This window comes from Plutella xylostella, chromosome 16 (genome assembly GCF_932276165.1).
Source record: "Plutella xylostella chromosome 16, ilPluXylo3.1, whole genome shotgun sequence".
NCBI lineage: Eukaryota > Metazoa > Arthropoda > Insecta > Lepidoptera > Plutellidae > Plutella > Plutella xylostella.
The window spans coordinates 4,375,383-4,388,373 of record NC_063996.1 but is presented as its reverse complement, the minus strand read 5'-3'; the positions used below and the strand labels follow the sequence as shown (position 1 = coordinate 4,388,373).

The following is a 12,991-nucleotide window of genomic DNA, read 5'->3' as shown; positions in this document are numbered from 1 at the left end:
GAAATGAAATGCATGAATCAAAAACATTATAACTACTATATTTACGTTTTTCTTAATCATATCACATTTCACTTAACTCTTATATTGTTATAATAATACAACATGAATTTAATGCAGTAAATATGAACAAGTAACATTCCCGTTTAATGATAGGGTCAACCTAAACTTTGATTAATATTTACTGCATATTATGTATTTTAACTATGGTTGTAAAATTACCTACAACATCAATACGTTTGGCAGTAAATAAATTATTAGGAAATGAAAAGTGACAGTCCTCAAATGCTTTCTACCGTACCTACTTAGCGAATGTACATTTCGTTCAGCCTTGCAATCGGTTACTCCTAACTTAAAGCGGCGTTTACACGATAAGAGTATGTTCGGACCGAGCATACGGACCGAGTAACTAACAGCACTCTCGGACAACCACAGATTTCATTTTTTTCTGTTTGTATCTGAGCGAGCTAGGACCGAGCATATATATGGTGTAAACCCTGCTTTAGGCTAAGCGCGCACTACGATTTTACTTTTTGTTGCCACATTGTATTAATCGCATATACATCTAAAGTCACACAAAAATTTCGCGATTTAAAAAATTGTAGTGTGCCTTACATGATCCGCTTTATACACAGTAAATTTAACCTTAGCACCGCACCATGATGAGTCAGTCTATGACTGGTGTCTGGGCGGCTGCGACGGCGGCGGCGCGGCGGCGGCGGCGGCGTCGGGCGGCTGCAGCGTGCGCGTGCGCCGGCGCGTGTAGTGCTGCCACAGCAGGATCGCCTGGTCGTCCATGAACTTGCACACCTGAACGAGAAATTGAATGATTTTAATTGCTTACAAATTAGTATTTCAATACAAATACTAGCTGACCCATTGCGAGCCTCGCTTCGCCTTAGAATGTTTTCCTTTCCATGAAAGAAGTTCTCACGTCCCTAACGATTTTTTTCGCGTCTCTGTCCCAAGGATTTTTTATATAAGTACATAGTTATTATGTTATAGTAGTAAAATTCCCCATTTTCAGTATTATTTTTTTAGGTAAGGTACTTCCCATCTGACACTTTCTGGAAGTGCAGTGCCACGTCCATCGGACAGATCGGACAGAATGTAATTTAGTTTTAGAAATTGTGTCGAAATTCATTATTTTATCACTTTGGAAGGTTGAACGCAACCTCAGAATAATTTTAAAGCTTGTAGTTGTGTAGAATTGTGTACAAGAGTGGCTTAGGACCGAAAAAGAAAGCCTTTACAGGGCTGATCATGATGAATAAAAACATACCAGTGGTCTAAAATAAGTCTGTCAACAGTGCGGGTAGATAGTACAGACTGCCACTGTTTATAGTAAATAACTACTTGTTGGAAAACTTTTTTCTTTTCGGACTTTTGTAACACTCTTTTTAACAGACTTGTGCCAAGTAATGGACATACACTCTATTTTACATGTAATCAGTCATTGGATTATGTTCAGTTCTTTTGAGCAGTAGAGTGACTTTCTAGACTGGTCTCTCCATTGATAGGCTGTCCTTCATTGATATTTATATCTGATGATCTATCTATCTATTTATCATGGCAAGCTGATGTTCCGCAATTTACCTTGGGTCATTATGCGTGAAATACCTATGGGGTGACTAGCTATTAAGCCACCCAAGCTCACACCAGAAAGCCAGTCACTACCACCATTATTATAATACGGTCAGCTGCATAAGTCGTTATACACTTCTGTACCTTGTCAAACTGATGAACGGTCAATATTTCAATGAATGGATAGGCGGGTTCAGATTGACAAGGTACAAAAGTGTCCAGCTACTTATGCAGCTGACTGTACATATATGAATAGTTATCAGTGCTCATGTTACCTGCGCGGACACGCACTCCCGGCGGAAGTGCTCGTGCTGCAGCAGCTCTAGGAAGTGCAGGCACACGGGGTACTTGAGGTAGCGCGCGTACTCCGGCTCGCGCCAGTACTGCAGGTAGCGGATGTAGTTCACAAACGTCTGCTCCTTCAGGTAGCCACGTTGCGCTAGAACTGGCAAAGTAACTTTATTAGTCTTTAGTAGTTTGAATTTTGTTTAGTATTGTTACTTGAAAGTTGATTGTCTTACTTCTAAAATTATATTGACTAAGTATACACCTGAATTGCCCTCACCCTTTGTATAGATTACTATGAATCGTAAGGAGTTAGTTGAGTTTTCATTTATTTTAATGAATGTAGGTTAACATAAAATATTTGTTTACGTGTAAACTAATAAATATAACCTATAAATACTTACAGTGTATGTAGTTGGGATTGGCTAGGCACTGGACGAATTCTAATTCAACCTGAAATCGTATCCTATTTTGTTCTTCAGTCTCGGGCATTACTGAAATATTAATTAAAGTATTTCATCAGGAAAATAGCGATGTATAAGATTTAATAAGAATGTTTAGCCATTTTACCTTTTCCAGCCATCATCTTGGCAGGGTCTATACACTAAACACTGTAAATAAATACAAAATTACGGCCAATTACGGATATTACATGAAATTCAGATAATATTTAGTAATTTAAATCATTTTATTTTCATTTCATCACTCCACCACTGGCTCGCTTCGCTTGGCATTATTGTCAACACAGACAAAGACTTGATTGTCAATTATTTTGCTCTGTGAAGGTGACTATAGCAATGTCAATTCCGCCAATGTAGTTGTTTGGAGAATGTACGGTAGAGTCCACGTGCCATCGCCATCACTGAGAATGAGAAGTCCGAGAAGAGCGGCCATACCGTGGCGCTGTAGTGAACCTAGTTCCTACCTATGTTATTTACTCTTTGGTTGGACTCATTCTATTCTATTCTATTCTCAGTGGGTATGTAGACCCCTGCACCTGGCTCTCTCGAATGGAACCTTTGTGCATATCCCCAAGGTCTAAACTGCATTACTAAGCTCGGACCATTTTCCACCACGCTCGGTTGGTGGGTTCACATATCTAGATGTGCTAAATCGGCAGGTTTCCTCACGATGTTTTTCCTTCACCGTAAGAGCGATGGTATACATTGTACTTAAGGGTCAATTCAGACGTACCACAACCACACCACAGCCACAACCACGCCTTGTGGTCGGGCGTACATTTTGTATTGAAAATGAATAATCCAATTCACACGTGCCACATTTTGCCGTTGTCATCGACCACCTGTGTAATACGACCACATCGCAAACACATCGCGTCGGCAACGCCGCCACGCGGCGGCGGCACCGCGGCCACCTCCTCTCCCTATTAAATGCATACGACCACGTGGTTACCACATCGCAACGACAGCGACAACACAACCACATCGACATTTTGTCGCTGCCACAACGCAACTGCAAAAAGCCGTTGTCACACTATTCACACGTAACCACAGCTTGACCACATTATGTCGCTGCGGCGTGGTGTGGTTGTGGCAATGATTTCAAAAGGAAGGATACGCCCGTCAGAACGTTTTGTCAAAAGAAAATGGCACCCGCGCGCTGGCCCTAATTCATACAAATTATGACAGATTTATGAGATTTTAGGGCCAACGCGAGGGTGTCATTTTCTAGTGCGGTTGGGCCTGTCCTTACGCTAGTAATATATAAGTCAATGGGTTGTGGTACGTGTGAATTGACGCTAAGTTAAAATAATTCATTGGTACATGTCAGCGCCGGGATCCGAACCCGCATCTCTGGCGTGAGAAGCGGGCGCTTATCCAACTGGGCTACCACCGCTCTAGTCGGTTGGACTCATAGAACGCGAGAAAATAATGGAACGAAATGTCTGATCATCGTCAGATAGGCTGTTTTTAACAGCATATTATTATGCATATTCCACGAGTTACTATCACTATTAACGCATGCTGTTAAATAGCCTTAGTATGGATGGATAGGCGGGTTAGAGTCCGCGCCATCACTGAAGTCTTCCGGAAAAATAGGGAAATAACCTGCCTCTGGAAATAGGATGCGCCCGTCAGAACATTTTGTCTTAAGAAAATGACACCCGCGTGCTAGCCCTAATTCATACAAATTATGACAGATATATGAAATTTTAGGGGCCAACGCGAGGGTGCCATTTTCTAGAGCGGTTGAACCTATCCTAACTAATATTATAAATGCGAAAGTAACTGTGTCTGTCTGTTACTCTTTCACGCCAAAACTACTGAACGGATTTGAATGAAATTTGGTATGCATATGGTCCAGACCCTGAGAAAGAACATAGGCTACTTTTTATCCCGGAATTCCCACGGGAAAAACTTTTTAATCCGAAGTGAAGCGCGCGGGAACAGCTAGTAATATATAGTTTAAGTCAATGTCTGCCTCGGCCTATAGTTCTCAATTTTTCCAGCAGGCTTCAGCAGTGGTGGCGCAAACTATAGGCCAAGCCAATGAACATCAGTATAAGTAGGCATACTTCTCTCTCTAGCCATTATTGATGTGACCACGAGTCAGCAACAACAACCTCAATAGATAAGATGATCTGCCATGTTTTAGATAGGCTTCGTGTGAAAGAATAGAATTACTTCGATTTTCACACCTTTATTAAGTACGTAATAGTATAATCAGCCCTGCTTCGTTCTGTGAAATAAGTAATTTGTTATTTGTTTACGTCCGCTCACTTCACTTCTCCACCATGGATAAGTACCACGAAGCCCTCCGCCATTTTCATATTGTTTATTTATATGCTAGAGTTATATTTTATGTACAGTATGATTCTTACCTGATTTTATCCTATGAATACCATTTACCCCTAATGGTTGATGTTATCGTGGATAGGCTCGGTCATAGACTAACACACAATTTCATTAACAGTCGATTGTCGTCACTTAATCGCGGGACAATCGACTATTGATGAACCGTTCACAATCCTGTCAATTTAGTAGGTACTTATCTGAGATTTAAAAAACAGACAGTTTTTAGTGACAGCTTTCTATAATCCAGTCAGGACAAGAACCTGTTGGCTCACTTTATTGAAATTAGTAGAGGTTCAAAGTCCAAAAAGTCTCTGCACTGCAGGCAACCAATTTCTTATAATTAGCCAAATGATTATCTACCAATCACTGACGTGATAAGATTGTTGTGTAACATGTATTTAAAAATCTACAGCGATGAACCTGTACTTTTGTGTTTTGGTGTAAATTTTTATTAATCGCAAACATTTTTTATTATTATCAGTCCACGATAGGCAAACGTCTCATGGATACAAAAGTATACCTACGAGTACCTAGCAGATGGGTAGGTAGGTAGGTACTTATAGCCTGAATGGAAAGTGCGACTTACGATTTACGATGCTCCTTGCGAGTTCAAAATTTCGCTTTTACCTATATAAAACAGGAAGATATCGCAGTTTTCAAATGCAGATTAGATAATTTATTAAGGTTGGCATATAAATAAGATTTATTTAATTTATTGCACTTCAATTGTCTAACTAAGTACTTAAAGGCCTACCACGGCCAGACCAAAAATAAATCAAGGCAAGTGATTAAAACATAGATATAACAACTTACTTAGTTAATAAAAGTATTATACCTATAGGTGTAAGGTGTTGAAAAAGTGGTATAAGTATCTAGTAAAGGGGTGACTCAACTCGTGGTCCTGCACAACAATTTTTCTACGAGTTTAAATGTGTGATCAACAAAGTTTGAATGAAGAAGAAATACATAGTTATGAATGAAAAAACTGTAGGTATAACAATCCGTGTAGGTACATTGACCAGCCTTTAGGATTTAATGATTGCATCTTAAACTTTGTCATCTATTCCTATAAATCCATCTGCGCATAGATGTGGGCGTGCGATGCCGGACTCACGTCCACGATCGTGGAGAGCTACGCGGGCGCGGGGCCGCTCTTCGTGAACACGCTGCAGACATTCCTGGCGGCGCACTGCGCGCTGGTGGGCGACGACCGCTGGGGCGCCGATGCCGTGGACTCAGTACTTGGAAGTAAGATAGAGCATTTGTAACTTAGTTACTGGCTAGAACGATTGATAATGATAGGATCACAGTGAGTGACAAAAAGCCAGTGTGAATGCGGTTTTAAAAAGTTTGTAAGAACTTGGGAAGTCAACTGAAGAATTTCGTAAAATTTATCATTATTTCAGATCCAAACTATGACTTCATTGTGGTGGGCGCGGGGTCGGCCGGCGCCGTGGTGGCCAACAGACTCAGTGAGAACCCGGAGTGGAGAGTCTTACTCATCGAAGCTGGAGGAAATCCAACATTGGCTACTGAGGTAAGTAATACCATGAAATAGATAAACATAAACGTTATAATCAATTAATCATGCAGGTATTATTGAATGAGAGTTTGTTGTTACAGGCCCCGCAATTATTCCCCGCAAACATCAAAACAAAAGAGAACTGGGGCTATCGGACGATGCCACAGAGAGGTAACTGCCTCGCCTATGACAGCGGCTGCGCCTGGCCCCGAGGCAAGGTGCTGGGAGGCAGCAGCAGCATCAACGCCATGTTCTACGTGAGGGGCAACAAGGAGGACTACAACGAGTGGGCCGCGGCCGGCAACACCGGCTGGAGCTATGACGACGTCTTGCCTCTGTTCAAGAAGAGCGAAAAATTCTACAAACCTACTCCTGAATCAGATGTGTACCACGGAACGGACGGTTACTTGTACGTCGAGCACACCGATAATGTTTTAGAGATTGAACGTATTGTCATTAACGCCACCGCTGAAATGGGAATCAAAGTACTAGATGATATCTGTGGAGAGACCCAGATGGGCGTCACCCGCTCACTTTCTACTACTCAAAACGGAGAACGCTTCAGTACAGCTCGTGCTTTTCTCAACCCCATCAAGGAGCGAAGCAATCTAGATGTACTCAAGAATGCTTATGTCACTAAACTCGTATTTAAAGATGGTACGAATGAAGTTACTGGTGTGCTTATTAGCAAAGATGGTAAGGAAATACTAGCACATGCTAGAAAGGAGGTGATTCTGTCAGGCGGATGCATAAACACTCCTCAGCTGCTGATGCTCTCCGGAATTGGACCTAAAAAGCATTTGGAGGACCTTAATATTAAAGTCAGAGCTGATCTGCCAGTGGGCGAGAACTTGCAGGACCACTTGTATGTCCCTGTGTTCTTTAAAGCTAAAAGTAACAGTAATGCTGGTACTATCAATAATGTACTTCAGGGGGTAGGAGACTTTATGTTGCAGAGGACAGGGATTTTTGCGGATCTGAGCCCTAACAGAGTTGTAACTTTTGTCAACACCACCGATGGCAACGCGTCTACTCCCGACATACAGGTCCACCACCTCATAATTGAAGCGAACGGAACGAATATCGCAGACTTCTTTGACCTGCATGGAAATACAGAAGAGGTACAGCTGAAATTCAAGGAGATCAACAAAGACCATCGCGTCATTCTAGCCGCGGTGGTACTCCTGCGGCCACAGTCTAGAGGAAAATTGCTTTTGAACAGCACCGACCCCAATGTCTTCCCAGAGCTATACTCTAACTATTTCCAGAAGCAAGAAGATGTAGACACAATCATTAGAGGAATGAGACACATTACTAAGCTGGCCGATACAGAAACGTTTAAGAAAAACGGCCTGACGCTAGATTGGTTGGATTTAGACGATTGCAAAGCGTACAGGGACAAATTGTCTGACCAATTCTTGGAGTGTATAGCTCGGCATTTGACATTTTCACTTTACCACCCAGTCGGTACAGCTAAAATGGGTTTGGTCAGTGACGCAACCTCGGTGGTTGACCCTGAGTTGAGGGTGCGTGGGGTGGACAATTTAAGAGTGATAGACGCCAGTATCATGCCGGTCATAACTAGAGGAAACACCAACGCTCCAACTATCATGATTGCAGAGAAAGGAGCTGACCTGCTCAAGAAGACGTGGATAGATGAAGTTGATATGTTTTTAAATCCCATCGTGAAAAATATAACATCTTGAAACAACGATGGTCTGGTTAATATTAATATATATGAATGAAAACTATACCTATGATTGTTTCTTTACTTCTATTTGACCTAGACTACGGTGAGGTTAAAAAAAATAATTATCATTCTAAAAAGCTGTGTGAGTCGAGAAGCAAATAAAGATTTTCAAAATGAACACGCATTTAGCAAACCTTTCAAAATATTATGAAATTAAACATATTAGCTACTAAAAAGCTTGATATCATGATACCTACCTAGTCGAAAATTGCGACAAAAACCTAAATGTAAGTACATTATCTTTTCTAATTTATATAATTAAACACAAGATGTTATAACACCACTTTTAGATGCAGATTAGATTACGTATCTACCTACTAATTAATGCCTATATAAATCAGTTTCTCGGCCTTTATTAGATAATTTCATTCCAATTAAATTCACGTAGACACGGCCAATTCAAAATAATACTAAGGTGGGTAATAAAAAATATAGCAGTGTCTCAATTTTGCCAAAACGAGTGTTTTTAAACAGCCCGTTTCTTCGAGTTAACTTGGCTCCTAGCGGACCAGAACCAGGGTTCAAACCCTACCCCTGAGTTATTTAACATGACATCTGATTATTGATCGCTTATTACGCTTCCGTGCTTCGGACGGCACGTTAAGCCGTGGGTCCCGGTTGCTGCTTCGGCAGCAGTCGTTATGCCTAGTCAGAGGCCTTCGGGCAGCTTGAAAACATCTGACAGTCGGGTTGCCACTTACCCGACAACTTTCTCAGTACAAGCTGTTGGGGTCCTCCAAACCCGCAGTAGCCCAGAGTGGTGGACTAGGCCTAAAACCCTTCCTTTATTGGAAGGAGACCCGTGCCCGTGAGGACGTGATGGGTCGTGATGATGAAGTGATGATTTTCCCGTAGATGTGGGCGTGCGATGCTGGACTGACGTCCACGATCGTGGAGAGCTACGCGGGCGCGGGGCCGCTCTTCGTGAACACGCTGCAGACATTCCTGGCGGCGCACTGCGCGCTGGTGGGCGACGACCGCTGGGGCGCCGATGCCGTGGACTCAGTGCTTGGAAGTAAGATGAAGTATTTGTAACTTTGTTACTGGCTATATATAAACATTAACAATGATTCGATTTCACAGTGAGTGACAAAAAGCCAGAGTGAATGCGCATTTTAAAAGCTTGTAAGAGCTTGTGAAATCAACTAAAGAATTTCGAAAATTTTATCATTATTCCAGATCCAAACTATGACTTCATCGTGGTGGGCGCTGGATCCGCCGGCGCCGTGGTTGCCAACAGACTCAGCGAGAACCCGGAGTGGAGAGTTTTACTGGTCGAAGCTGGAGGAAATCCCACACTGGCTACCGAGGTAAGTGTAGCTGCACTATTGTACCTTACAAATGATCACAACTTTTAACAGTTATGTTTGGGGGTGAGGAAATAAACAAGTAAACATTTACTTTACAGGCTCCACAAGTGTTCTACGCTAACTTGAAAACGAAAGAGAATTGGGGCTACCGCACCGCTCCACAGAGCGGCAGCTGCCTCGCCTACGACGACGGCTGCTCGTGGCCGCGGGGCAAGGTGCTGGGCGGCAGCAGCAGCATCAACGCCATGTTCTACGTGAGGGGCAACAAGGAGGACTACAACGAGTGGGCCGCGGCCGGCAACACCGGCTGGAGCTACGACGACGTCTTGCCTCTATTCAAGAAGAGCGAAAAATTCTACAAACCTACTCCTGAATCAGATGTTTACCACGGAACGGACGGTTACTTGTACGTCGAGCACACTGACAACGTTTTAGAGACTGAACAAATTGTCCTGAATGCCACAGCTGAACTGGGAATCAAAGTGCTAAATGACATCTGTGGAGAGACCCAGATGGGAATTACCCGTTCCCTTACTACGACTCAAGACGGTGAACGACTCAGCACAGCTCGTGCCTTCCTCAACCCTATCAAGGACCGAAGCAATTTAGACGTAGTCAAGAATGCTTATGTAACTAAGCTTGTATTCAAAGATGGTACTAATGAAGTTACTGGAGTGATTATTAGCAAAGATGGTAAGGAAATCCAAGCGAACGCCAGGAAAGAGGTAGTTTTGTCAGCTGGTTCCATAAACACTCCTCAGCTGCTCATGCTCTCCGGAATTGGACCTAAAAAGCATTTGGAGGAGCTCAACATTAAAGTCCGAGCTGATCTGCCCGTGGGCCAGAACCTCCAGGACCACTTATTTGTGACCATGTTCTTTAAGGCTAAAAGTGAATTGAATGTTGGTAATATCGAGACCGTGCTACAGGGAGTGGGAGACTTTGTGTTGCAGAGGACCGGAATTTTGGCAGATCTGAGCCCTCAAAGAGTTATAACTTTCATCAACACCACCGATCCGAACGCGTCTACTCCCGACATACAGTTCCACCACGTCATGTTTGAGCCGAATAATACAGAGATCGTAGACTTCTTTGACCTCCACGGAAACACAGAAGAGGTTCAACGGAAATTCAAGGAGATCAACAAAGACCACCGTGTCATTATGCCCTACATTGTGCTTTTGAGGCCTAAGTCAAAGGGACAATTGCTTTTGAAGAGCACCGACCCCAACGTATTCCCAGACTTGTACTCCAACTACTTCCAGGAGCAAGAAGATGTAGACACAATACTTAGAGGAATGAGGTACATGACCAAGCTGGCTGACACGGAAACGTTTAAGAAACACGGTTTGTCTTTAACTTGGTTAGACCTGGACGATTGCAAAGCATACAGGGACAAATTGTCTGACCAGTTCTTGGAGTGCATTGCCAGACATTTGACGTTCTCGCTGTACCACCCCGTCGGTACTGCTAAGATGGGTCCGGACGGTGATGCCACCTCGGTCGTTGACCCTGAGCTGAGGGTGCGCGGGGTGAAGAACCTGAGAGTGGTAGACTCTAGTATCATGCCGATCATCCCGAGAGGAAACACCAACGCTCCGTCTATTATGATTGGAGAGAAAGGAGCTGAACTTGTGACAAAGACGTGGACAGATAAAGCTGCTTTCGAAGCAAACCGTGTAAGATTCAATATCTTGAAACAACGTAGGTCTGGTTAATTGGAATATAACTTTGTATGAATTGATCTTGATCGTTTTATTTTCAAATACCTTTCCATCGTAAAAATTACTTATAATAAAAATTTAAATATACTTAAATGAGTAAATAGATATCTTCCTGAAATATTTATAAAAAAATAAAGTAGATCACCGATCACCGCCGAGCTCTCCATTCTGAACAACTTTTGTTATGCTTGATAACCTTGGGATAGTACGAAAATATTTTTTTTAAGTAAATACCCATACAAGAAATAATTATTTTTACGTAACATCCAAAAGTCATTATAACAAAAGTTGTTCAGAATGAAGAGCTCGGCAGTAATGTACTTTCGGATGTGCACGTTATAATGACTCACCCTATATTTATAATTGACTAGCTGTTACGCGAGCTTCGCTTCGCTTTAAGGGTCTGCAATAGGGAATCGAGGGTTGGCATTGTCATAGAATTATGTAGTAAATGATGCTCTACAGCCTTGAAAAAAATCACACAGGTAGTTGAAGAGTCTAGCTAGGTGCTGAATCATTCGAATTTAAGTAAATGATTATGGTTAACTGTAAATTAATTTCAGAATATCAAGAAAAACCAGTCAATCACACTCCCGTATTGTAACAACTGTGTCGTAATTATTAAGAATTTTCATATGATTTTTATCATATTATAAAGTTAAAGGCTTGGACTAGGCGCTAAATACCTTGTTTTTTAATAAACACACACTTATTTTGTGTAAATTAATCCCAAACTTGAGCAATTTTTTTCCCTCAAATCTTCATACAAATATCTATGGCGGCTTTCTGTGTTATAAAATCATAAACACAAGTGACGTTTGACTCAGTTGGCCGCTGGCCTCCAAAGAAGGGTCACGTCGGTTTAGGCAGCACTGACAGCTCGCGATCTTATCGTGTACAGATACAAAATCACTGCACATTGGTTGTCATTGCACTTTTTCAACTTTTATGACACCAACATAATTTGATTTGAAATTGAGGAAGCATAATTCTTCCAGTATATTCAATACATTAAATTTAATTAGATAGTGTGCAATATTCTCGTGATATTACAGTCTCGTAAAGGTCTGATGAGGAGCAGGAATATAGCGAATGGAATTAAGTGATGACAATACGCACGAACATTAGGTTAGGGATCAAAAATACAGTCTCTTGGTGCTGGTTGAGGTATGGTCTCGTGAGGATCTGGTGAGGGCAGTAACACGGTGGTGGCTCAATTTTATTTCAAAGATGTTAATAGCTAAAAGCATCGAGTTTGGGCTATTAAGTATGTTTTTCAGAGAGAGAGAAAGAGATTTTGTTTTTCCTCTGGATGTGTTAGGTTTACTGGGTTTACTAAGTTCATTCTGTTAATGGCATCAAGTTGTTATGTGTTCATAAGTAATAATTATTTATTAACAAAATGCTGTTGATTCTCCACGAAAATGTAAAAATAAAAATAAAATAAATTCGTAACGTAAAATTGTCAATGACGGAATTTCTTCTATAGACAGTAGCCACAAAAAAAACAAACGATAGATGGCGTGATTTGAAGATAAAGATACATTTATTCGACACATAGACAGCAACAACAAAAAAATACAGATTTAAAGAAAAGAAACACACACTTATACAAAACAACAAAGAAGAAAAAAGGATACACATCAAAATAACTGGAAAAAATATAAGCCCCAATTTACTTGTGTGGGACAGGGAGTACCATAATATTATTTTGGGGTACTCCCCATCTATGCGAAATATAAGCTTGATATCTTTACCCGTTTCTGAGAAAAAGGGCGGTGACAGACAGTCAGTCAGACAGACGGACAACAAAGAGATCCTATAACGGTTGCTATTTTTCTTTTGACGTTCGAAACCCTAAAATTAAGTAAAAATATTATGCTGCCAAAAAATGTACTTACAGGTATTGAAAAAGCGGTATATAAACAAATTATACCAGCAGAGGGTTCACCATTTAGCTGAATGTTACTTAGAAAACGGCCTTGAGTGGCGGTCAAGTTGGT

The 12,991-nt window shown here is 41.6% G+C and overlaps 2 protein-coding genes across 9 annotated transcripts; one reads left to right on the top strand and one right to left on the bottom strand.

Moving 5' to 3' along the window:
* Positions 1-19: 19 nt before the first annotated feature.
* LOC105382912 (mediator of RNA polymerase II transcription subunit 31) lies at positions 20-2,615 on the bottom strand. Its single transcript, XM_011552893.3, has 4 exons — positions 2,437-2,615; positions 2,271-2,360; positions 1,857-2,026; positions 20-807 (listed from the first exon to the last, which is right to left on the bottom strand). Exons 1-4 carry the CDS (start codon positions 2,450-2,452, stop codon positions 670-672), a joined length of 414 nt encoding a protein of 137 aa, XP_011551195.1. The 5' UTR covers positions 2,453-2,615; the 3' UTR covers positions 20-669.
* A 2,554-nt stretch (positions 2,616-5,169) lies between these two features.
* LOC105383421 (glucose dehydrogenase [FAD, quinone]) lies at positions 5,170-11,009 on the top strand. Of its 8 annotated transcripts, none has more exons than XM_048626592.1 (6): positions 5,170-5,196; positions 5,771-5,930; positions 6,089-6,219; positions 8,810-8,969; positions 9,134-9,264; positions 9,363-11,009. In XM_048626592.1, the coding sequence occupies exons 1-6, from the start codon at positions 5,185-5,187 to the stop codon at positions 10,980-10,982; spliced, it is 2,214 nt and encodes a 737-aa protein (XP_048482549.1). In that variant the 5' UTR covers positions 5,170-5,184; the 3' UTR covers positions 10,983-11,009. The 8 variants fall into 8 exon arrangements, with proteins under 8 accessions (XP_048482549.1, XP_048482550.1, XP_048482548.1 ...); XM_048626593.1 differs by lacking the exon at positions 5,170-5,196 and adding an exon at positions 5,328-5,462; XM_048626591.1 differs by lacking the exon at positions 5,170-5,196 and adding an exon at positions 5,619-5,669.
* The last annotated feature ends 1,982 nt before the right edge of the window (positions 11,010-12,991 follow it).